This window comes from Ambystoma mexicanum, chromosome 2q (genome assembly GCF_040938575.1).
Source record: "Ambystoma mexicanum isolate Mex_15411 chromosome 2q, UKY_AmexF1_1, whole genome shotgun sequence".
Classification (NCBI taxonomy): Eukaryota; Metazoa; Chordata; class Amphibia; order Caudata; family Ambystomatidae; genus Ambystoma; species Ambystoma mexicanum.
The window spans coordinates 466,037,064-466,060,218 of NC_090924.1; the positions used below are offsets into that span (position 1 = coordinate 466,037,064).

The 23,155-nt window shown below is 47.0% G+C and overlaps 1 protein-coding gene across 1 annotated transcript in view; it reads right to left on the reverse strand.

Moving 5' to 3' along the window:
* The window catches only part of SDK1 (sidekick cell adhesion molecule 1), a 2,988,580-nt gene that overhangs the window by 536,082 nt on the left and 2,429,343 nt on the right, over positions 1-23,155 (reverse strand). Inside the window, exon 23 of the mRNA XM_069647588.1 lies at positions 19,273-19,382. Within this exon, the coding sequence (XP_069503689.1) occupies positions 19,273-19,382 (110 nt within the window). The remainder of the gene's footprint in view (positions 1-19,272; positions 19,383-23,155) is intronic.

The window sequence follows — 23,155 nt, forward strand, 5'->3', positions numbered from 1 at the left end:
AGAAAGAAAGCCAGGGGTTAATAGCCACTGATTTTCGCCAGAGGGAGTTGACAGTGGCGTAACGGGGGCCCACGCAACCCCTGCGGTGCGGGGGGGCCCTCTAGCACATGGCTTGGAGGGGGCCCCACTTTGTTAAAAAAAAGGAAAAAAAATCCTATTTTTTTTGTTTTTACATTTTCTTTTTGAATACTAACAGTGAAATGCTTTAAGTTAGTAATTGCTGGGCCATTGTTAACAACGAAAACCAGGTGCCGTTTAACATCTGTGTCCTGTTCTGTCTGGCAGCTGCTCTGAAGGTCAGCCAGGTTGAGTCAACATAGCCCAAAATTTCAGGGGGGCTTGGGTAGTGCTGAAGCCCAGTCAACCCAATGGTGTTATGCCACTACTTGTGTTTAATGCCTTGATTACTTAATGGTAATTGGCATTACTCCTAGCCCTATTCCTCCTCGTCCCTGTACTTGTGTATGAGGCAGTACTTGTGTATGTGGCAGTGGTGATGGATCCTACCTCTGTGTGGCGGCAGGTCACTCAGTGGATTGTTATGGTGCTGGGCTGGGCGGCGGGCCGGGGCAGCAAGATGTGGGAGGGGGGCGCAGCTCCAGATGGAAGTTGCAGGTGTGGTGATGGCAGGCGCAGCAGGTGCGATGGCAGGGGCGGCCGCTGCAGTGGGTCCCTCGGCTGTGTCTGATCCCAGGGACGGTGGGCCGGGGCAGCAAGATGTAGGAAGGAGGCGCAGCTCCTGATGGTAGTTGTAGTGGTGGTGATAGCAGGCGCAGCCGCGGCAGCGGGGCTCTCTGCCTAGGTTCCCAGGGCAGTGCTGTGCGCAACCCTCAGGACGGTAGCAGCAGTCAGGCGCCGAAGCGATGATGGTCAGCCAGTGGGACCTGAACCACTAAATCCCCTCTGAAAAGCTACAAATCCTTCTTTGTCAGCAAGTGGCTGATGTGGAGAAACCTGTGTTAAAGGGTAGTGAGGTATGAGAATATAGCCCAAGGGAAGTGAAGGACAGAATAGGGCTCCATTAAACGCAGCTTGTAAGGCAAGTGCTGAAAAGCACACATTTAAAGCCCCAGAAATGGAAATACAAGAAATGAAAATAGTAATTACCAGAAAAATGAAATGCATTTTTAGGAAATGCTTTTAGTTCTAAAATATTATGTCTGGGTTACATGTGTGTTTGCGTTATTGTGTTTTTTTGGGGGGAGTGAGCTTGTTTTGGACTATGTCTGGGTTACATGTGTGTTTGCGTTATTGTGTTTTTTGGGGGGGAGTGAGCTTGTTTTGGACTTGTTTTGGAGGGAAATCGGCTTTTTTCCCCCCTCCTGATCTGGAAGCACACCAGCAGCAATGGCGGATGGAGCAAGCGTGGATGCAAACAAGCCAAAGCAAGGTAATTACGGCGCGCACACTGTTTGGGGGTTATTTATTTATTTGTGAGTGAGGCTCATCATGCAGGGACCATACTTGTCTGTTTTTTTAAACTCGTGGGCTGTTGGGGGAAGCTGGGCATCGTGGGTCCTGCTCGCCTGTGTCTCGCTCCACGGAATGTATGCGTCCCCGGCCACCCGAGCCCTTTCAAAAGCTTCTGTCTTAGCAGCACATCGCAAATGCGAGATCTGCCACTTCAGAAGCCACTCGCATTAGGCAACATTTCCGTTCAGCTTATTTACACAGCTGCGACGGATTGATGGGTGTAGTTTCTCTGGCTTAATTGTCTTTCGGCCTCTTGACCCCTTAAAGCAAGAGACATGATGGTGGACAAGAAAGCGGGAAAAGGGCAGTGACAAGCTGCCTGGGAGACTGGTAACTGCAGCACCCTTGCTCGACCCCACCGGACTCGCTTGCTCACTGGGCTGGGCCTGGATACTGGCGACTCCCTGGACTGGTTCTTTGTCCCCTCTCAACCTTGATCCCTGGGCTGGACCCCACCGGACTCGCTTGCTCCCTGGGCTGGGCCTGGATACTCGTGTGACTTTCTGGACTGGTTCTGGGTCCTCTCACCCATTTTTTAATTGTAAAGCACCCATGTTTGGGATTGCTACAGTCGTGTTTTTGTGCTATGCACACAGTGTCCGATTGAATCTCTGCCTCGTTTTAATAAATATAATGGGGGAAAAATATGTGTCGCTTCTTTTTAAATATAGTTAATATGCCATTACACGGTCTTGACTTTCAAGGCCATTTTACCTAAATGACTGACCTAATAAGTCATCACTATAGTTCTAAAAACAATTCAAAATGCAACTCTCTAAAATGGGCAGCAGTTAAGCCACAGTGAGGCTTTTAAAGCCCAATTCAACAAGGTGCACCAAATGTGTTTTTTAAGCGTTTCTTTTCAGGATTATAGTAAACATTATTTTTGTTAAACTCCAAAATTTATTTCCAGCTCATAAACCGAAACAATGCCTATATTGTTAAAGGATATTTTTGGGATTGCTTTGTTTTTTTGATTTGTAAAGTATTATTTGGTGACTACGTTAATTGCTTTTGGATTTCAAAAGGTTTATTTGGGGATTGCACTGCTTTTGGATCTCTACGAGGGTGCATTAAGCTAAAAGGAAGCCAGATGTAATCTGTTCGTTTTGTATTTATTTAGGGATGGCACTGCTTTTGGATTTTTATAGGATTGTTTGGGGATTGCATTGTTTTGGGATTTTGCTGGATTGTTTGAGGATTGGATTGCTTTTGGATTTTTATAGGATTGTTTGGGGATTGGATTGATTTTGGATTTGTAGTGGATTGTTTGGGGATTGGATTGCTTTTGGATTTTTATAGGATTGTTTGGGGAGTGGATTTTTAGTGGATTGGATTGCTTGTGGATTGGATTGCTTTTGGATTTTTAGTGGATTGTTTGGGGATTGGATTGTTTTTGGATTTTTAGTGGATTGTTTGGGGATTGGATTGTTTTTGGATTTTTAGTGGATTGTTTGGGGATTGGATTGCTTGGATTGTTTTGGGATTGCATTCCACTGAGGATTGCTAATTAACATATTTCAGGGTGCATGAAGCCAAAAAGAAGCCAAAAGCAATCCTCTGAGTACAATGGGAGTTTCTGGAGTTAAAGAGGATTTAAAGAGGATTTGAATGTTTGGGAACATCCAGTAGCAATCCACTTTCAATCCAGATTTTTTTGGTAGGGGAGTCCTCAATCAGCCCAGATACAATCAGGCCGTGCAGAGAACTGGGAAGAGCGCATCACTTCCTGGTTCAGCAAGACGTGCAGCGCAGTAGCGCAGGGGCAGCTGCATAAAGAAGCTTGCGAAGATATTCAACATGGCCGCCCTGCTTTCCCCTTCAAACGCTGACATTACAATGATGACGCAAATGAGCTTCTAAACAAAGACCAGATTCTCCTCATCATCTACTCTTTACTACCAAAAGCCAGAAGCAGAGAGAATACACTTTTTTAAAATACAAACACTTTTTTTTATCGCAAACGTGAGGTAGAATACATAAGAGAACACACCCCAATCAACATGGATGCCACGGTCATTCCGCAGATCAGCCAAAGAGAGAACATCAGAACATATACAAGAGCCCTGCATTGCAACCTCTTCCTCCTCTGCAGCAACATGACTTCTGAAAGCCACGGGAAAGTCCACACGAGCACAGAACAGCATCCAGGAACTCCTGAGCACATCTCAAGGCCATCAGACAGCCAGAACTTTAGCTACAATTAAACCTACAACACACTGCACTTCCAACTGACAAGGTAATGGATTTGCCCATTAGGGACAGCTCCTTACTCTTTTCATGACCATTTTGGTCTAAACCCATACTCCACCTCTCTCCCACTGTTTCCAATCCCCGCTTACCTTTATCCTCATATCATTCTCACCCCACAGACCAGGCTCTGCTCATCAACCTGGGGGGTTTTGACCAGTATGGTGGTGAGGTGTGCAGTATAAAAGCTAACTAACATAACATAACATAACATAACAATAACATATTTCCAGAGAGAAAAAGAATAGGTCCTTTCTGCAAAGTCACACATGCCCCAGCACCACTCAGTACCCATCCCTGCAAGTTCAGCAACCATGTATGCTTCAGTGGCAATGAACTGGAGGTCAACTTCCAGGGATGGCTAGTGAGTGGTGCTTTGGGATCTGCAGCTTAGCTGAAAAGGCATATTCTACTCTCAGGTTTCTTAATGCGTTTGTAAACCCAACATAACATTAGTGGTGTTTGTTAAACAACCCAATGCACCAACCACTAGTATGTCACAGGTCACCACAGTAAGGCTTTCACAACTGTGAACCCGATAGAACTATAACTACAAAACCCAAGCAACCGGAGACCCAAGGCCCACAAGACTCTGAAACTGAAATACAACCACCACAGGGAGGTCCTCACCACTGTGAAGTAGATAACTAAACAGGACCCCACAAGGGGAGATCAAGCCACAGGCCACCACAGGGAGGTTTTCACCACTGTAAGCCCGATACAACTATGAAACCCCAGCAACCTGAAGCACACAAGCTCCACGAGTCTCTGAGACTGAAATACAACAACCACAGAGAGGCCTTCGCAGATACCTATATAGGACTCCACAAGGCAAGACCAAACCATCTGGAGAATAAAACCAAGCTAAGTCACTCTTCAAAACAAGGGATCAGAAACCAAAAAAATAAACAGATCATTTGAGTCAGTCCCTGACCACCAGGGTGAGTCCACAAACTCAAGGGTTAGTCTCCGACCACCAGTGATAGTTCACAACCCAGGGGATACCCCTAACCCCTGGGGCACCCCGACCCCAGGACAGTCCACCTGCCTTGAGATTGACCCTATTCTTTGGATAGAAAAACAAAGATTCCCAACCCCTGGAACAGCCCAATCTCCTGGGACAGCCCAACCGTGTGATATTCCTCCTCCCTGGGATAGACCCACTCTCCGGATATACACAACCATAAAAATGCCCTGCAACAGGAAAGACCGACGTACAAGGAATAACCAAAACAGAACAAACGAAGTGGAGCAATCGTAGAGCACCACAGCTGGGAACCAACCTATACCAAGAGATTTCACACCAACACGTTCCACTCAAGCAAGTCCATTCACCAGAACAAGACCAAAATCGCTCTACTTGTCGACCTACCTGTCAATTTACCACCCACTCGGACAACCATCTATCCTCAACAACCATAAGCAAATTAGTAGGTTAACCAGAAACTCAGTGGAAAGATGGTAAACACACAGAATCAAACTGGAAAGAAACAACACCAACACATCATTGATCACAAAGAATTGGCATGCCAAATTGAATCATCGTCATTAGGGAGACGACCATGAAGAAGACATCAATCCAATAAGAAACATGGCTGAACTACTCAACGAAGAAACATCAACAACAAATCTGAACACACAAGCCAGTGGAAAAAGTGTCCAATACCAACACAATCAACAAAATACACAGCCAAAGACCAAACAAACCGCAGGAAACAAAAAGATACACTGCAACCTATTCAACGCAAGATCAAAGTCCAAACACACAACAGAAATTTACGAACTGCTAAGCAATGAAGGAACACACATCCGATTCCTCACCGAAACCAGACTAACTCAAAACTACAAGGTAATAGTGCACAACTGCCTACCCAACAATTTCAAACTTAAACAAGCCAACAGAGAAGGAAAAAGAGGAGGACCAGCTAAAAATAACAACAGCACCACTGCTAAACATCCCAAACTAAGAATCACTCCTCCTGCACCTGACCTTATATCCTCAATCTGATCTAAGCTTTCTACTTATCTATAGGCCACTGACTTACAACCCTAACTTCATGGACACTTTTGTGGACGCCATCACCAACATCACCATTAAACATGATCACCTGATCATACTTAGAGACTTCAACATCTGGTTTGTAGAACAGAACATCAACTCACCCAATACATTAACTAAACAACTAGCAACAATGCATCTACAACAACTGGTGAAAGGAGCAACACACACAGTAGGCCACACACTAGACGCAATCTTTTGCAGCAAACACCTGGTCACAACGGCACCTAAAAATGCAAATCCTATGGAGCAACCATCTCATTGTACCCTTTGTGATTCAATAGCCAAAACGGATACCTGATAACCTCTCAGAAAATTCTCCCATTCTGAAAAGAAACTGGAAATCCATTAACAGTGTGGACCTAAACGCGACGGGAAGCTACAAAACCCTCAATCACCTTTCTATACTCATAGAAGAAAGAACAGACACAGTTCAAAAATGGATCACAAAAACAATGGTAAGACATTGCACCAGAAAAATCTTTCACCCCATCAAAAGAAATCAATGGCAAGATGGTTTACACCCCACCTCAGAGCACTAAAAAAATAAAATAAAGAAAACTGGAGCAAGAATGGAGGAAAGACTACAACCAATGCAAAAAAATACATATTAAAGACAGATTACACTATACATAGCTGAAATACTGAAAGCAAAAAAGACATTCTACAACAAATGGATCACAAACTCAAGCAACACCCAGAAAGATATGTCCAACATCATAAACAAGCTAAGAAACCCATCAGTGTGCCATAACTCACCAACCCTTTCACAGAAACTATGGGATGACCTTGCTGACCACTGCAAGAAAAAAAAATCACAAACAGCCAGCAAATCACAGAGAGCAAACCAAAAAGCTCCATCGACAACCTCAACCAATGAACACCGGAAAGACCTACTAGACTAAACCACATACCGTCGATCTCGACAGATACATTCAACAGTCTGGTGAGCAAAAGCGACAGAGCCAGTTCTCCAACAGACCCCTGCCCAGAACACATCTACAAGACCATCCTCACCCAGAGAACACCTGCAGAATATTACCTCAACCTCTTCAACCACTCACTAGTCACAGGAACCATGCCACAAGCCTTATTTTCGGCATACATCATGCCAATCCTTAAAGATCCATCAGGAAACATGGAACACCTAACCAACTACCGACCAATCTCAAATTTCCCAAGCCTGGAAAAACGACTAGAAAGTTATGTATATGAACAAATCCTGGAACTTGTAGAAAACTATCGGATAGTAGATCAAGTAGTCTTCAGACCCATGAGAGGAACGGAAACTGTGTTACTGTCCATATGAGATGATCTAAAGATCAACACAGACTCCAAAGTCAATTCAGCATTATACTGCTCGATCTGTCAGCAGCCTTCACCACAGTCAAACACGATACACTCATCAAAAGACTAGAAGGCATTGGAATCGGCAACACAGCTCTCCTGTGGCTAAAATCCTTCTTGACAGAATGAACGGAAACAACTTGGATAGTACCATTCAAGTCATCACCTTGAAAAACAACATGTGGAGTCCCACATGGCTCGTTGCTATAACCACTACCCTTCAACATCTACATGACTCCCCTGATTAATCTCACTAAAAAACGTAGTCTCACCTGCTACAACTACGCAGATGACACTCAATCATCTACAAAATCAACGGCAGAGAAAAACAAAACCCAACACTCACCAACTGCCTAACTGAACTAAACCAGTGAATGAGCACTAACAGCTTTAAACTCAACATGGACTGAAACCGAAATTAGGATCGCCCCACAACCCCTAGAAAAACCACCACCTCCCATGGCTCATCGAGCTGGGAAACCCACCAGAACCATCCAAAGTGGTCAGAAGTCTTGAATCCCAATGGACAACAAACTAACACTAGAGCCACGAGTTAGGCAGTAGTTAAGAAATGCTTCTTCCATCTACACACAATCAAGAAAATACTTCCATTCTTCATCTTCACACACAGAACACTCACTGTTATCTTTCTCGTCATGTCAAGAATAGACTATGCAAACAACATCTATCTCGAAATCCCGAATACCTTATGGGGAAACTACAATGAATACCGAAAACAGCAGGAAGACTACTCCTTAGACTCACATTGCTGAGAACACTACATTGATTACCAGTCAAAAAACAAATCTTCTTCAAAACACTCTGCATAACACACAGTGCAATCCATGGCCATGGAGCGGAATTCATACAGGAATAAATCTCCATCTACAAACCAACATGCACACTAAGGTCCAGACATTTGCCTCAAACTGAAACAATATACAAAACACAAATTTGGGGGATCAGCATTCTCCTGCATACTGGTGAGACATTGGAACTCACTCCCAAAGGAAATTATGGATAACAGAGGATCACCTAAAATTCAGAAAACTGGTAAAAACAAGGCTCTTTAATGCACCAAGATAAAGAAAGAACACAGGAGAGAGAAAAACTGTCAACGCAACACAATAAGAACCTATGAAACAAAATCACCCAAAAAAAACTCGACACCAAACCCAAAAGAATAAGAATAGCCCAATGGATCAACCCAAAGCACAGAAGACAACTCAAACAACCCCAACAACCCTGACTAACACTACTAAAAACTCTCTAATACTCTGCATACCCACCACCCAAAACTGAAGAAATAAGACATATACCTTAACCACAAAAACAAAAACAGCCCAAACTACAGGCACTCTACCAAATCTCCACAACACCAAAGCTGCAGATAAAGCACATGCATACAACTACCCACCAAACACCACACAAATGTCGATCAACTGAAAACATACGGGCACAAAGTGACTGGTTTTTCCAAACTGAAGCCATCAACAGCACATCCAAGCTCTCTTGCGCTTTCCCCTCTCAATCCGTCTAACTAACCCATCTCAACCTCCTTCCATTTCAGATCCACCTGGTCACCCGGAGACCATGAAAATGGCTGGCAGCGGTTTGGGGTATACATCGCAATAAGATAACATATCTGACTTCAAGATCGGGGATAACTGCTGACCTGTGGTTAGAGATTGGACCAAATCGGAACTTTTGGCCCCTGCAACCTCCATGGCTGCAATGTTTTGTAAAGTTAGCAAGCACACAGATTGCGCTAGTGGGGAACAGGATATGTTGCAAAGATTTTGCACAGCGGTATCACTTTACAGGGTAAATGGCTCTTTTAAGAAAAAACAAAAGTGCGACAATATATAAGCTTGTGTTGTCTACTCCTAAATGTCCAGTGGTGCGGTATGAATGTGCTGTTTCCAGCACCGTTTGTTGTAATTGCTTTAGGACTATTTTGAATCTGGTCTCATCATCCCTGTTGGCACTAATCTTGGCCCTATCCAATAACACCTGTCTGTTCACAAAATAGGGGTCTTGTTTATCCTGTCTGTCATGTTCGTGGATGGCATGCTGAAAAACTCTCTGATGTGAAGGGTCATATTGCTGGCCGGCATAGAAATTGGTGGACATCCCCCACCCCCCCACCACATCCATGGGATGCTTAGGCTTTTCAGTGGGATGCGTGGAATATCTATAGGAGTTGTAAAAAACAGGGGGGGGGAATCCATGGACAGAATCTAGATGGAGGAGACACTCCAAGTAACTGAAATGGGTTCCGAATCTAAAGGAACATGGTATCGCGTTGATACACCGACAGAATTTGCTATGAGGAAATTACTTCAAAAAAATGAATAGAAATATATATGGGGGTAAGGGGTTAAGGGGCAGGGAGAGAGTTGGGGTAGAGGTAATAGTATAGGAAAGGGAGGGTTTAGGGGGGACCCCACAAACATTTTTTTTTAAATGTCGATTCGTTTTTTCGAAGTCATTTCTTCAAAGAAAATGACTCCGAAAAAACAAGTGTTGGCAAAGGGACATGGAACGAGGAACATAGTGTCAGTACAGGCCCTACTTTAATCCACGCAATTCCGGGATGTCAGGATCAAGGGAACAGTACTTAGAATTCACAGTTCTAAGTTACCCAGCATGCTTCTCTCATTTGTCTAGGCAGATCTCAATAATGTGCAATCCTCCGGACCGGGGTTCTGTAACCTTGTGATGCTCTCCTACCTGGGTGAGACCTTGCAACATTCTCCTCTCTTTCCCTGGAATCTCTTTAAAACCTTACTGTGACAACCCCATGTAGTGGCCCCCTTCTTGATTTAGGGTTCTTCTGGGTAGGATTCTCTGCCCCATACTTGCGTCATTGACAGATGGCAGAAATAATAACCCTGCCAAAAAAGTTTGTACTCTTGTGCCCCCCACTGGCTTAGTTTCAGTTTCCCAGGTTGAAGCTTTTCTTCAGCTCCGGTGGCTTTGTAGCTACCACATTGATCTGCGTTTGCCCCCAGCAGGCATATCTCTAACTCTTTCTGTTGAATGCCCTCCAAATCTTTAAGTGAGCCGGGGCCTGCCGGGGCTGGGCCCCGGCAGGCTCCGAAATTTCGTTTTGAGGCGGGGCCCTGCCGGGGCCCACTAATCTCCCCTGGCAGCCCCGGCCACTACACGAAAAGGCATTTTTTTCTACAGCATGAAGCTCTCCCTCGTGTGCGAGAGCTTCAGGCTTCAGAAAAAAGGCCTTTCAGCGTAATGGTGGCACCGCACCTGCGAAGCATCCCTTTAATCAAGGGATGCACGTGGGCCAGCGCCACCATTATGGAGAAAACGTGAGGCCGCTAGAAGCAGAGGACTTGCTTTTTAAATACTGAATCTCCCGTGGATTCGCTGGAGTTTCAGTCTTTAGGAAAAAGGCCTCTGCTTCCAGTGGCCTCACCCTTTTAGCCTTAATGTTGACGCTGCCCCTCCCCAGCTGGCGAGGGGCAGCACCACCATTAAGGCTGAATAGGCGAGGCGCAGTCCCCTGCCAGGCAAGCCTATACAAAATAAATGCAGAGATTAGCATCCTCTCCCCCATAGGGGGAGAGGATGCTAATCTCTGCAAAAGGCTGCCTAGCAGGGGTGCCAGTAGCCCATTGAGCTGGGGCTTGTCAAGGGGGCGTGGCCTAATGGGCCAGCAGGACCCCGCCGTTAGGCCACGCCCCCTGGATGAGCCCCGGCTCGATTTGTAGTGCCACTTAAGGCACTGAATTGCCCTCTGCCACGTGCCAGCTTCTGGGGTACGGCCTCCAGGAGGTTTTTTGCTCTATGATCGCCTCCAAGTGAGCTTCCATACAACGTGACCTATTTGGCTTACCCTCGGTCTCGGGAGGATAGCTCAGGGGCAACACGCTCGTCTTGGAAGAACAACAGGTGGAGAAACACAGGTTCAATCCCTAGGTCCGCGCTTAGAAACCCCTGGGTATTACAATTACCCACCTTTTGTCTCTCAGCTCTCTCAAAGTATGGACCACTTTGCATGGCCGCCTTCTGTTCTCTCCTCCTCCCTTCTTACTTCTCTCACTGAAATGACACCAACTATGTTGAGTTCCATTACTACTCCCTCATGGTCTACAGGCTAATGCCTGTTTTTTGTTCAAATGAACGCCCTTTTTGGTGGCTCCATTTCCTCATTAGTTTACAGTGAGTTATGCAATTGGTGAATACCTGATTGTTCCGCCTCCATTTTCACTTAACTTCAGATGTGGTGGTTTCTTTAATAATCTAATTTGGTCTGTGCTGTGGTCTCCTTGGCGTGAGGGCTCACATAGTCTGCCCGCCATGTTGAAATCAGGCACTGCATCATTGTTGTTCAGTGATTCAGTGTTCTGACTGCCATGGCTGACTGCAGTTTCGTTGCTCCCCTGTCGGCGTACTCACGTGGCGCATGTATAATTGGCCTTTGGTCTTTTCCTCATTTGTTGCTGCATGTTTGTCACCAGGCTCCATTTCATAATCCACGCCAGGGCTTGCCCGTTACAGAGACCCGCTGCACATGTGGAGTTGCTAACAGTGCCTAATGCTCTCTGCAAATCTACTGCTTGTGTTGCGATATTGGCAACACTTTCTTGGGGTGTCTTCCCCCTCACATTTCCCTCTCATGGCAGTAATACTGGGACCTGTTCCATCCTTCCTGATGAGACTTACCTCCTGGAGGGATGCAGCATGGACCTTTATTTGAGCAGCTGATTAAAGAGTGGATGTTGGGCTGCAAGGGGAAGAGAGGGGAAGCTATGGGGGACCTCCATATACTCGTGTCCTGTGATAATATCGCCGTGCAAATGGCCACCATGTGGCAACATTTCCCTAAAAATGCATCCACCCGACAATGAATCACTTTCCTCAAATATTCTAGCATCGGAGGTAATAATATATAATTATAAACCGCCTATAACATATGGGGAAACAATTGTACAGGTCAGGGAAAGAAAATTGCCTGTCTGAGGACTTTTTTTACGGCGACATTATCACATGGAACCCATATACTACCATGAGAGGTCGCTTCAGGTAGCCTATAGTTTCCCTTTGCCCCCAGAAATGCCTAGTCCCTCTCTCTCTGACTTTCCCATAGGTGAGTGTGCCACAGTAAGTAGGGGCGCTGCATATGACAGCAGGTGGGTGTGTGTGTGTAGATGCCGAGTCAACAGCATGCATGATGCCCCTAGTAAATAGGGAGAGGCTGGTGCAGTTAGGCAGAGCCCAATAATAGCAGCTTCCTGCATGAAATGGACTTTCTTCTCTCTCGCTCTCTCTCTCTCTCTCTCTCTCTCCATACCAATGGCTGGACCATGCACGGTCTCTAAATGACATTGAATCAACCGGGGTTGGTTTCCTTTGGAGTTGTATCATGTCAGAATGTGGCAAACAATGGAAACAGCACATACACCTCTGATTTATCACCAAATTCTTCATGCGCGCTGTGTGCACGCCATTGCTCCCGCTCTTGTTTTCACAGCATTCTGCTGCAGTCTTTGCTCCACAGAAGGCTGCAGGCATTCATTAACTTGACAGCATTCTCAGAAGAACTCTCCGGGATCATCCCTCATCTCCCGCTGCCATATTGTTTAGGAATGGCTTTTTCTATATACTGGCACATTAAGAGACCCGCGGCAAAGTGTTTCACCCACCTGCACATCCTTTCAATGGAAACCTCCGAAGTTCAGAATAGAGATAGACTTGCAATATATGAATCTGATTCATAAAAATAAGAACATTACAAATATCCCACTTCATGTCAGATATGTTGTCGCTGCTGTTGAGCTTCTGGGTGCCAAAGATCACTCTGCCACAGCGCTTTTTTGTCAAACTCATGCGAAGCTGACGTCTTGCATTGTATTTTACCAGTTAAAGAGGCTCCAAAGGACTATGACCCCGTAACTTCTATCCACTGGCAACTTCCAGCTACCCCCAGTACGATCCTGAGCAGAGCCGGCCTGGGGGAGGGAGCGGGGGCTGGGCAACTGCCCGGGGCACCATTAGCTCCCCCGCCACACCAGGGCGGTCTTTTGAGGGGTTTATGGTACACCAATTCGCCCAGGGCATTGCTGCCTCTAAGGCCGGCCCTGATCCTGAGCACTGGGCAAACTGGCACACAAAGAGCCAGCAATGGCTCCTTCCCTTCGGCGCCATACTGCACACCAGGGATTAACAGAATGCACCATATCAGAATGCAATGTAGAGCCAGTGCTCTACCCTAGAGCACAATTTGTTCCTGCCATAAGGTGCCCCTTGTGCTAGCCAGCTCAGCACCATCACAGGTGCAGGACTGTTGGCTGGTGCCCTCAGATAGGGTGACCAGACGTCCCGGTTTTTCCAGGACAGTGCGGGGAAATCGCCCTCCATCGTCGGGTCCTGGGATTTTTTTAATTTAAAAAGCCCCATCCGGGGTTAGCAGGGGTGGGTGGCTACAGTCCCAGTTTTTGTCGAGACCCAATTTCGAAATCCCAAAATCGGGTCCCGGGTGCAACTCTTCCTGCGCGAATGGGGGTGTGAAATTCTTTTCACACCCCCATTTCCTCCTCTTCCCCTTCCCAGCGCTCTCCTCCAGTGAGAGGAGCGTGCCTGTGAGCACACCCCCTCCCCGCCCCAGCAAAAGGTCGGCGATATAGAAGTAGGACTACAGTTTTATTTTTTATTTACAGTGGTCCTACTTCTATGTCTATGGCCTGTCACGTTTTTTTGTTTATCTGGTCACCCTACCTCAGAACCGAGAGCAAACTTCCTCACACAACAGTGCAGTACCGTGCATGCAGGCCCGTAAGTTTGTCAGCCCGCGGGCAGCACCTACAGGCTGCCACCAGTCCAAAGAAAGGATCCAGGGGGATTTCCAGTTGCTCCTTCCAGCACTAAGAGGCCATGAACCAGCCAGGCAGGTAGTTTCCCAGGGAAAGTGGACAGTTCCTCAGACGTTACACAACACTAAACATAACATATCTCTACCATTAGCCCAAGGCACTGCTCCTCACAGTGGGCACACCTAGATGGCACCTCCCAATCCAGATGCTCATTACTTGAAGGTTGTGCATGGATCCCGGGGGAGCGGTACATGTTGCTTCTTCACTCCTCCCTCAGCACAGCACACGAAGACCGGTACTTCTTTCGTTTTATTCTTACCACCTCAGCAGTGGAGTGACCTTAATGTATGTTGTAACATGTGGACAGAAGAAGCTGGACCTAAAGAAAGTCTTCAAGTAAGTGTATTCTTACAGTCCCGGTTAAAATGTACCCTCACCTGAGGTGAACACCCACCAGACGATCCACAGTCAGAGATTGATCACTCCACGCGTCACAGGTAGAGCATGCAGAACCCTTTCAGCATTCTGTGGGACCACTGAACGCAGTCCTCACTGAAACTACACGCATTAACACACATGACTACTACAGGGAGGTTAAAGAGTGTCTCAACAAAGAAAATAACTTTGACCAGTTCTCAGTAATTCGAGGTCCATGTGTTCCTGGCAGGCTAACACAATAGCCGGCAAGATTTGTGAGGGGAAAATGGGGTTTGAAATATTTTAATGAACTCCTTAAATGCTTTGCTGCCTTATAGTGATGATCAGCCAATGCTTACTGCCATGTTTAACAGGGTCTTATTGCCATCGTTGTGTGAGCCCTATGGCCTAACCTCGAATGGCCTAACCTCGAGTGGCCTAACCTCGAAGGCATCATCGCCTGGTCCCTAGCAGTGCTGGCTTCTACAGTTGTCGCATCTGACGTGTTTCCCTTTTGGCATATATAAGCATATTTTAGAGTGCCAATTTCCCAGGCAAAGCAGCTTTACCAGACGGAAGTTGTCATATAGCAAACGGCCCAGTATGCCCCAACTGTGTGGGAAATGTAGAAGTAGCTTCCACAGCAGGAATAGAAATGTACCAAACAATGTCCCACATCCTAATTATGCCTTCCTGGGAGTGAGAAGGTAGCCTCTGCCCCAGACTTGTACACTGAGACTCTATTCATTCACCCGAAACACTGTTAGTTGACGACATTATGCCATGTCTGAGCCTCCCTTTCTATTGAAATGGATGCGTGCTTTCCTGTATAAAAGCTCTGTGCCTGGAAGGGGGTGTGGTGGGGGTTTGCTGCACTGAGTCTCATTATGTTGGTTTGCTGTTGTCCTGTGTCTGCTAGCTTTGCTGACTGTCATTAAAGATGTTCACCAATCCACTGGAAGAGTCTGCAGTTGTTTGATGACGATTACTTATAGTCTCAGGCTTGAGGGGCCCTGCACCCCTCTCCCTTCTTTCTTCAGCTACCTCAGAGTACAGTTTGTTCTTACAGGGTCCCTAAACCTTCTTCAGGCTCTCATGAGCGAGAGACTTCTCCCTGGTCTGAGCTTTGGACTGGGTACTGTTAGCGGGCTCTGTTGTCGACGTGACAGTGAAACTGGCACTTAGTCAAGGCTCGGAGTGACAGGGAGACTGGAGGTCATTCTAAGGACCTGATAGGTTGGTCACTAGGCTTGCTCCCCATCTCTGTCTCCCTCAGGTTCCTGGTTCTCCAGTCACATATTAGTCCAGTCTCTCTCATATGTCCTGCTGCTTGTCTTGCAACAAGTCTTGTTTCTACATGGTCCGCCTCTGGATCCTCCTCTCTCTCTTTCTAGCTCTCGCTCATTCTTGTACTAAGCGTGCCCTGCACTTCTGGTCATGTCACTCCAAGATCTTTCCTTCACCAATTCTAGGTCTGCCCCTTGGTCTCTAAAGGTCCACCACCTTCTCTTTCCCACTTCTATTCTTCCACATCTCTGCTTATGTAAAGTCACACTCCTCCTTAGCAACACTCCACTACTTGAAGTTCTACTGATTCTCTGCGTAACTTCTTTCTACCACCCCTTCTTCACCTTCCGGTTATTACTGTACTTCTCACTATCAGCCACTCCTTCACCTTCTAGATGTTTCTCCACTTCACCATGTTCAAGAACTCTTCCCCAAACCATGTATCTCTTAGATATCTCCTTCTCTTGTTTGATACTGTTCCCCTTTGCTCCACCCCAAGAGTTTCTTGCTCCACCCCCAAATCTTCCTCTTTCCATCCCTTTAGATCTCTCTCCTCCCAGCCCCGTAAACCTGTCTACTCCAAGTGCTCTGTGTCACTCTCCTTCCAACCTTCTCAGCGTTTCTCTCCCGAGAGGCCTGTGTCTTTCTTTTCCCACCCCTCTAGGCCTCTTGATTCTCCATCGTCAGTGTTTGTCTTTCCCCAGCATCTTGCACAACCCCTGTAGCCTCCTGTCTCCTCCTCACCCCAGGCTTACGGGCCTCTCCTTCTGTATCCTTCACTTCCCAGACTCCAGGGGCCCTCCTCCTGCCTCCTGATCTTGCTCCTTCTTCAGCTCCTTCTGTTGGCCTCTCCAACGGCTCTGAATGAACTCTTCCTATTAACTATCACAGACCTCTGCCAAAGGCATTACCTTTTTTAGGACTTTGGCCCTGCCTTGCAGCCTCTCCCTGGTCTAAGGGAACTCAGGTGGGTTTCCTTAGGAAGCTGGGATTTACTGGCTGACAGGCTGTGCCACTGGGGATGACTTACAGCCTTATGTGAGACTTGGGGTTGGCTTGTCCTTCCCTGTCGATGGTCCTCTCTCTGCCTGCCACAACCTGGACCTGCACTTGAGGTGGTCTCCCTTAGCCTAACCAGTCTTACCGGTATGAGTGTAGAGTCCTTTGGAGTTGCCTGATGGATTGCTTGCTTTCTATCCACTAGTTGAGTTCCTGCTCTTTCCATTCATGCTTTTATACCAGTTTCTGTAAACGCACCAGGAGACCTGAACGTCGGAAGTGACCGGAACAGCTGTCCTCGATACGCTTGAAGGGGCAGGAGTGTCAAACGTGGAAATATGATGAGAATCTGCCTTCCACATGTGGCTTGGAAGGGGTGGCCAGGGGATCCTCAGAATTGTAAGATCACAGCTTACTTGTCCTGCAGAGATTGGCGATGGACCCACTAACCCCTTCTGAACTGTCAAGCCAGAGGATTTGAATATCAACTGCTGATTTGACACCTCTGGGGGGGGAATGGGGAAATGGGATAACAAAACAAACTTCCACATACCAGCTCGAACCCTCAGGACTTTGGACACCGCCCCCAGGTTTAGTGAGTCAGGTTTGCAGCTGAATCTACAATAAGCACATACCAATCCATTAGAAACAGGCATGCTTATATGTCTCCAAGCAATTTCATGTACTCAACAGCTTCTACTCCACCCTTTACCCGGGTCCCTCCTCATAGAGCTGGAAGGGTCTTACAGAATAAATTCTGCTGCAACCTTAAACAAGTTCTCCTTCAGATTGTCTTTCCTTTCTCTGGACTCCGCGTCTTGGATAGCTCATTCCACTTATGACGTATAATTTAAAAAACTCCAGACAACCTCACTGCACTATCCGCACAAACTGTACCATTATTTATTTTTCAGCTCCAAGCCTCCCAATCTCGGGAGGATAGCTCAGGGGCAACGTGCTCCCCTTGGAAGCATGACGACACAGAGCACCACAGGTCGATCCCCAGGTCTGCACTTAGAAACGTCTGGGTTTTAAGCATGTTATAAATAACCTATCATATCATACATATCACTCTGTGCACAATATTTCTAAGTACAGAGGTGACACCAAAGCCGTCCAGCTTGTGGCAGGACCCGGCCTAACCTGGCGACCCCATCGCTGATCAACAATGTCAGGCAGGGGATTTTCTCACATCAGGTAGAAGTGAAATCTGTGTGCAAGGCAGTCCTGTAGTCTAATCCCAACCACAAGAACTATAGAATAGTTTATGACAGGAATGTACAAGAGCGGGCATACACATATCTTTATTCTCCTGGCAGCAGCCTGGCAATGACAGACACGTAAACCACTTGTTTTTAGCTTTCTGTCAAAAAGCGCATCAAAGCTGTACACACAAGTCAACGGGAGCGGGCCAACAACGTTAGTATTAATTAAAGAAATACAAAGTACAAATGACAGACATTTTTTGAGTGCAAAAGAATCCTATGAACCAGAGTGCATGATATGCCTGTAAACTAGCTTAGCGGTTGGGCCCCCAGTGGGGAGCTGGGCCTGGGGTGGGATTTGGAAGGCTGGTGCGTGTGTGGGATGTGAGAATGTTAAGGGTTCTACTGCGACTGTTGGGGGACATCTGCGGTGGGATAAGGACTTGCTCTCCTGTGCTCCCTGTTCCCCGGCGAGGGGGCCCTTCCAAAATCAATGTACCTGAATCTAGAGCGGCATCCATCTCCTATATCCCACTACCTCAGACATTGAGGGCACAGGTTTAAATACCAAACAGGACTGACTCAGCCCTCCACCCCTCCGAGATGAATACATTGAATACATTAACATGCGTAATGGAAGCAGTCTTTATTAAAATGCTTGGAAGCGGGAGACACCGGCCATGAAGCTACTTAGCCTCCCGTTATTATAGGAGTGTTTCGATCTAAGTGCTAATCTGAGAGTCTGGCCAGAATCCTGGAGACATTGAGCAGCCCATCATGAGGTACACTAAGGCACCCGCCTGCCCCTGCTGCAAGTCATTTGGACACTCCCACACTTTTGTGATGGCACAGAATCCTCTCTACCACCACAACGGATGAGTCTCATGGAAATTGCCATAACACACCACGGTACACGATAATGTACTGTAATTAAGCAACATATACAGTGGGGGGGCATTGCAGGTGATGTAATGTCACGGCAGCAGTTAGAAGCCCGAGCGAAGCAAGGGCTTCATCAGGAGCACTGGGGCATTAACTCACAGGTAATGCCCCCCTCCAAGGGTTATATTGCTACTAGTACTCCGAAAAACGTTGTACCGGGGTACTAATATTGTTTTTATGACAAGCTGGGAAACGGTGTGATTGACGTTTCTCAGCTCGTGATAAAACTACAAAAAAGATGGCCACCATGGTAGTCCCTTCTTCCTTTCCATGGCGGCCATTCAGGAGTAGGAGATGCGCCAGGAACAATAATGTTCCTCTTCGCTCCCCCTTTTGACTTTTTACTTTGACTTGTTATTCAGGGTTTTAACATATGCACCAAAGACCCCCTTACCTCTTGTATATGTTCAAGCCCAGAACCAGGAGGGTTAAGGTGGTGCGAAAGAAGGGGCGCCCTCACCTGTAATGGGTATATGGAGTAAGGCTGGGAATCTCCAGCACCTGGGCGTCAGACTCATTTTCCACCTCATAGAGATGCACCCACTCCTCGTCATCGCCTGTCACTCCAACCTGAAGAAAGGAAAAAACGCCAGCATTTAAAATGTGCGTGTACCACCAGCGAAACATGCAGTGCCCACAATCCTTTCATCACCAAAGGACGTCCTCTAAAAAGCAATATCAATCAGTGAGTATGTGCTGGAGATGAGGCGGGGAGGCCGCTTTCCCGCGGTTTCCGAGTTCTTAAATACTGCTGCGGCTGCATTAGCATCTCCCCATGGAATACTGATGGAGCGGGCCTAACCACACACCAATGCCCCTGCAGCATGCGAATGAGTGTGGCGGGACAGTTCTGTCCCGGGCAGCCTCTGCTTGTGGCCCGAACAAGCCGCATGGAGTCTGCACTGGCCGGTGCACGGAAATATGCCAATCTGGGAATGTGACATAGGTGTGTAACTAGAGGCATTTCCGGGAAAAAGCATGAATCGCCTCAGGGGTTACACCTTCATGCGGCGTGGGTGTCCTGCATGCTGGACTTTCTTCCTGCTGGCATAACCACTCGGCTGAACCGAAAAACAGAATGCACAGTTTAAGGCCTGGCCTTTAGTTGCCAACATAGCCTCTGCCACCTCGGCCTTTGTATGATGTCCTCTTTCCCTGGCATTGGGTGTGTACCACATTTTCACCATTCCTGGCCTGTAAACACAATAACAACGCCCGCTAAACAGGTTTGCCTGTGCCATGTGTGTGCCATGGATTTCCACCTGCATCAGCCACCTGTATTTTAGCAATATCCCCCATCTTGACCTCACATTAGTAACACGCACTGGACCGCCAATAGGTCTGAATCCATATTCCTTTTTTTACAAACTTTTGTGCACTGCCCGGAGTCTGCAGATATGTTGTTGGCTGAGTTTTGTAAGATTATGTGTGAAGAGAATATTTTGGATATGTCAGGAGGGAGTACAGTGCCCTTATCTGGTGTCACTCATCCATAACAGAGAAACTACAGCGAGCGGGCCACCACCAAAGGAGGTGCCGTATTTGTATGACAATTTTTCACTGTCGCTAATGTGGAGTGACACCAGAATGAGCATGCAAAGTAATGGTTTCCAAAATGTACAGTGCCAGGTTGGTTTCCAGCCATCCTAGCAACCGGCGCAGAGGTTTATAAAGTGGTGCTTTCAGTGCTCCCTCGCTAAAATCCGACACCATGAGGGTAGGAGTTAATTACTGAAAGTGTCGGTAAGCGTTAGTACGACTTTTTCGGTAGTTAACACCTCGTTCAGAAGCTGACACAGAGAGGTCTTCGATGCTACAAAGTTCTCACACACTTTAAACATACACAAGAGACTTTCCTACCTCGCAGTTGAAGGTGCAATCACATTTGAAATCACAGTTACAATTCAAGTAATAAAAAAAAAGAAACTGATGTACAACGGATCCCCTGGGACCTCTTCGTAAGTGCTTATGTGAAGTAGTCGTAGTCATGTGCGTAGCTGTTGTCAGTTAGGGTGGGATATGCCCACCTGCAAAATCATTGGCTACTCTTAAGGCAGAGAGAATGCCCGCAGAGCCACGGCGCCACGATTGGAAGCTCTGCCCTCAGACTTGCACTGACTCTGGCTAGGGCTCAGTGGGGAAAGGGCTTTACAACTGACCGTTCGCTGTTTGAGATTCTAGGCTCAAAGCCACCACAACTCCCATAATGATGAAAATGTGTCCCCACTCTCGAAGATGAGCAATAAGATGTAAGGGATCAAAATCCCTGGCCACAGTGCCAGACAACCATATGATATGATATGGCATTTATAATGCGCCTGTACACAAGTGTTTCTAGGTGTGACAAGACAAGGAGGGGGAAAACAAAGGGAGGACAAAACGATCTTACTAGGCCTTGTGGCATTGAGATCGCGCAAGTGTGGGGAAGAGTGAGGGGAGAAGTGCCAGGGGGGAGGGGAAGGGAGAAGTACAGGTAACTCAATAAGTGCAGCCAGCAGGTGGCTAATAGGTGCAGAGAGAAGGGACAGTAGGGTTGCAGGTACAGACCCTTAAATTCTGGGGGAGCATGGAGGACGTGCAAGGGCGACTGTACATGCAGGAGCCTGGGCCCAAGTTCAGAAGGTAGCCAGGTGACCAGTGCGCGGAGCAGTCAGGGACATCAGCAGGGGAGAGGAAGGGAGAAAGCGGAAGCAAAAAGGAAGGTCTTGAGCTGCTTCCGGAACCGGAGGTAGTACTGCTCAAATTTGCGAGAGGCAGTGAGGCTGTTCCTGAGGGAGGCCTGAGGCGAGGAGATGGATCTGCCCCAACTCTCTGCTTGGAGAAGTGTCTGACCCTAAGAGAGATGGAGGTGGATGAGCCGATAGCTCGAGAAGGAAGATGTTTTGGAAGAGAAAGTTGGAGGTAGAGCAGTCCCAGGCCCCAGAAAGCCTTGTGAACGATGCAAAGGGTATTAAACTTGATCCTTGCAGCCACAGGGAGCCAGTGAAAAGATTTCAGAGCTGGAGGGATACGATCCCTGGGCTTGAGGCCAAGGACAAGTCTCGCAGTCCTGTTCTCGATAAGTTGTAAATGTAGAAGAGTAGAGGCAGGCAGATTTAGAAAGAGGCTTATGCAGTAGTCCAGCCTATAGAGGACCAAAGCTATGGAGACTGAGCTTCTGGGGGAAAGTGAGAAAAAGAAGAATACCTCTGAGGAGGTGCAGCTGATAGTTTGACGTCAAAGATGTGAGGAGAGAAGTAGAGGGTGGAGTCGAAGATGACACCAAGGTTCTTGGCCTCACAGGAAGAGGCAGCAAGAGGGCCCAGAGTGGTAGGCCAGAGAGATGAGAGGAAAGGAGAGAGCAGGTGTCCAAATGAGGAGGATCTCAGTCTTACTGGCATTATGGCAGAGATCTTTGTCGGCACACCATTCCTGAATTGCGGCCAGATAGTCTGATATGAGAGAAGGAGCAGAGGTGGCTGAGGGGAGCCTGAAAGAGAGTTGGGTGTCATCTGCATAGCACTGAAAATTGGAGCAGAAAGTAGCAATGCGGAGGCCAAGACATGTCCTGATGGTGAAGGTAGAGGTTGAAAAGCCAGGGAGAAAGGTTAGACCCCTGGGGAACACCACAAGTAGAGAGAGAGAGACAGAAGAGAGGAAACACCCCCATTTGGACCTGAGAGGGTCGATCGGTGAGAAAGGAGATCATATGATCAGCGATACGATCATAGAGGATTCGATCTTTGCGGGCAAGAACGTCTTCATGACTATCACAGCATGGCAACTTGAGCCACCGGCAAAGCTGCGGACCGTCCGAGACAGACCAAACATCTGCTTCCTCGAGTTAGATATCTTAAGAAACGCTCTAAATAACAAGGTAAGGGACTTGTCAAGGACAGAATGTCTTCAGCTAGAAGCAACTCGTTCTTTAATGTTAGATTCCTTTTAACTGGCAAGGTTAAAGGCACCAGTGCTCAGGATGAAGGGCAGACGGAGAAAGCAGCAACCAAAGAAACCAGAATTGGCAAAGCCAATTGACTTGGCTTTCTGTAAGCATATATGTCCCCCTCCATTTACATATCTGGACCATTAAACACATTTTATATATTACTCGTCTACACTCCATCCCAATAAAACGAAAAACGAGTTACTACTAGTCTTTACCCTTTCTATACAAAAGAAAAACATAAATGCCAACACTACGAACTTTGATTCTGTACTGTGTGTGTGATGCTGTATTACTTAGAAATCTAGTGCCTGTGTACACATTTGGTGAAGAAGACTGCGACGGAATGAACCTGCTCTTGCCATAGGAAATTGTTGTCGAACATCAGCTTAATGTGACGAGAATTTAGATAAGACAC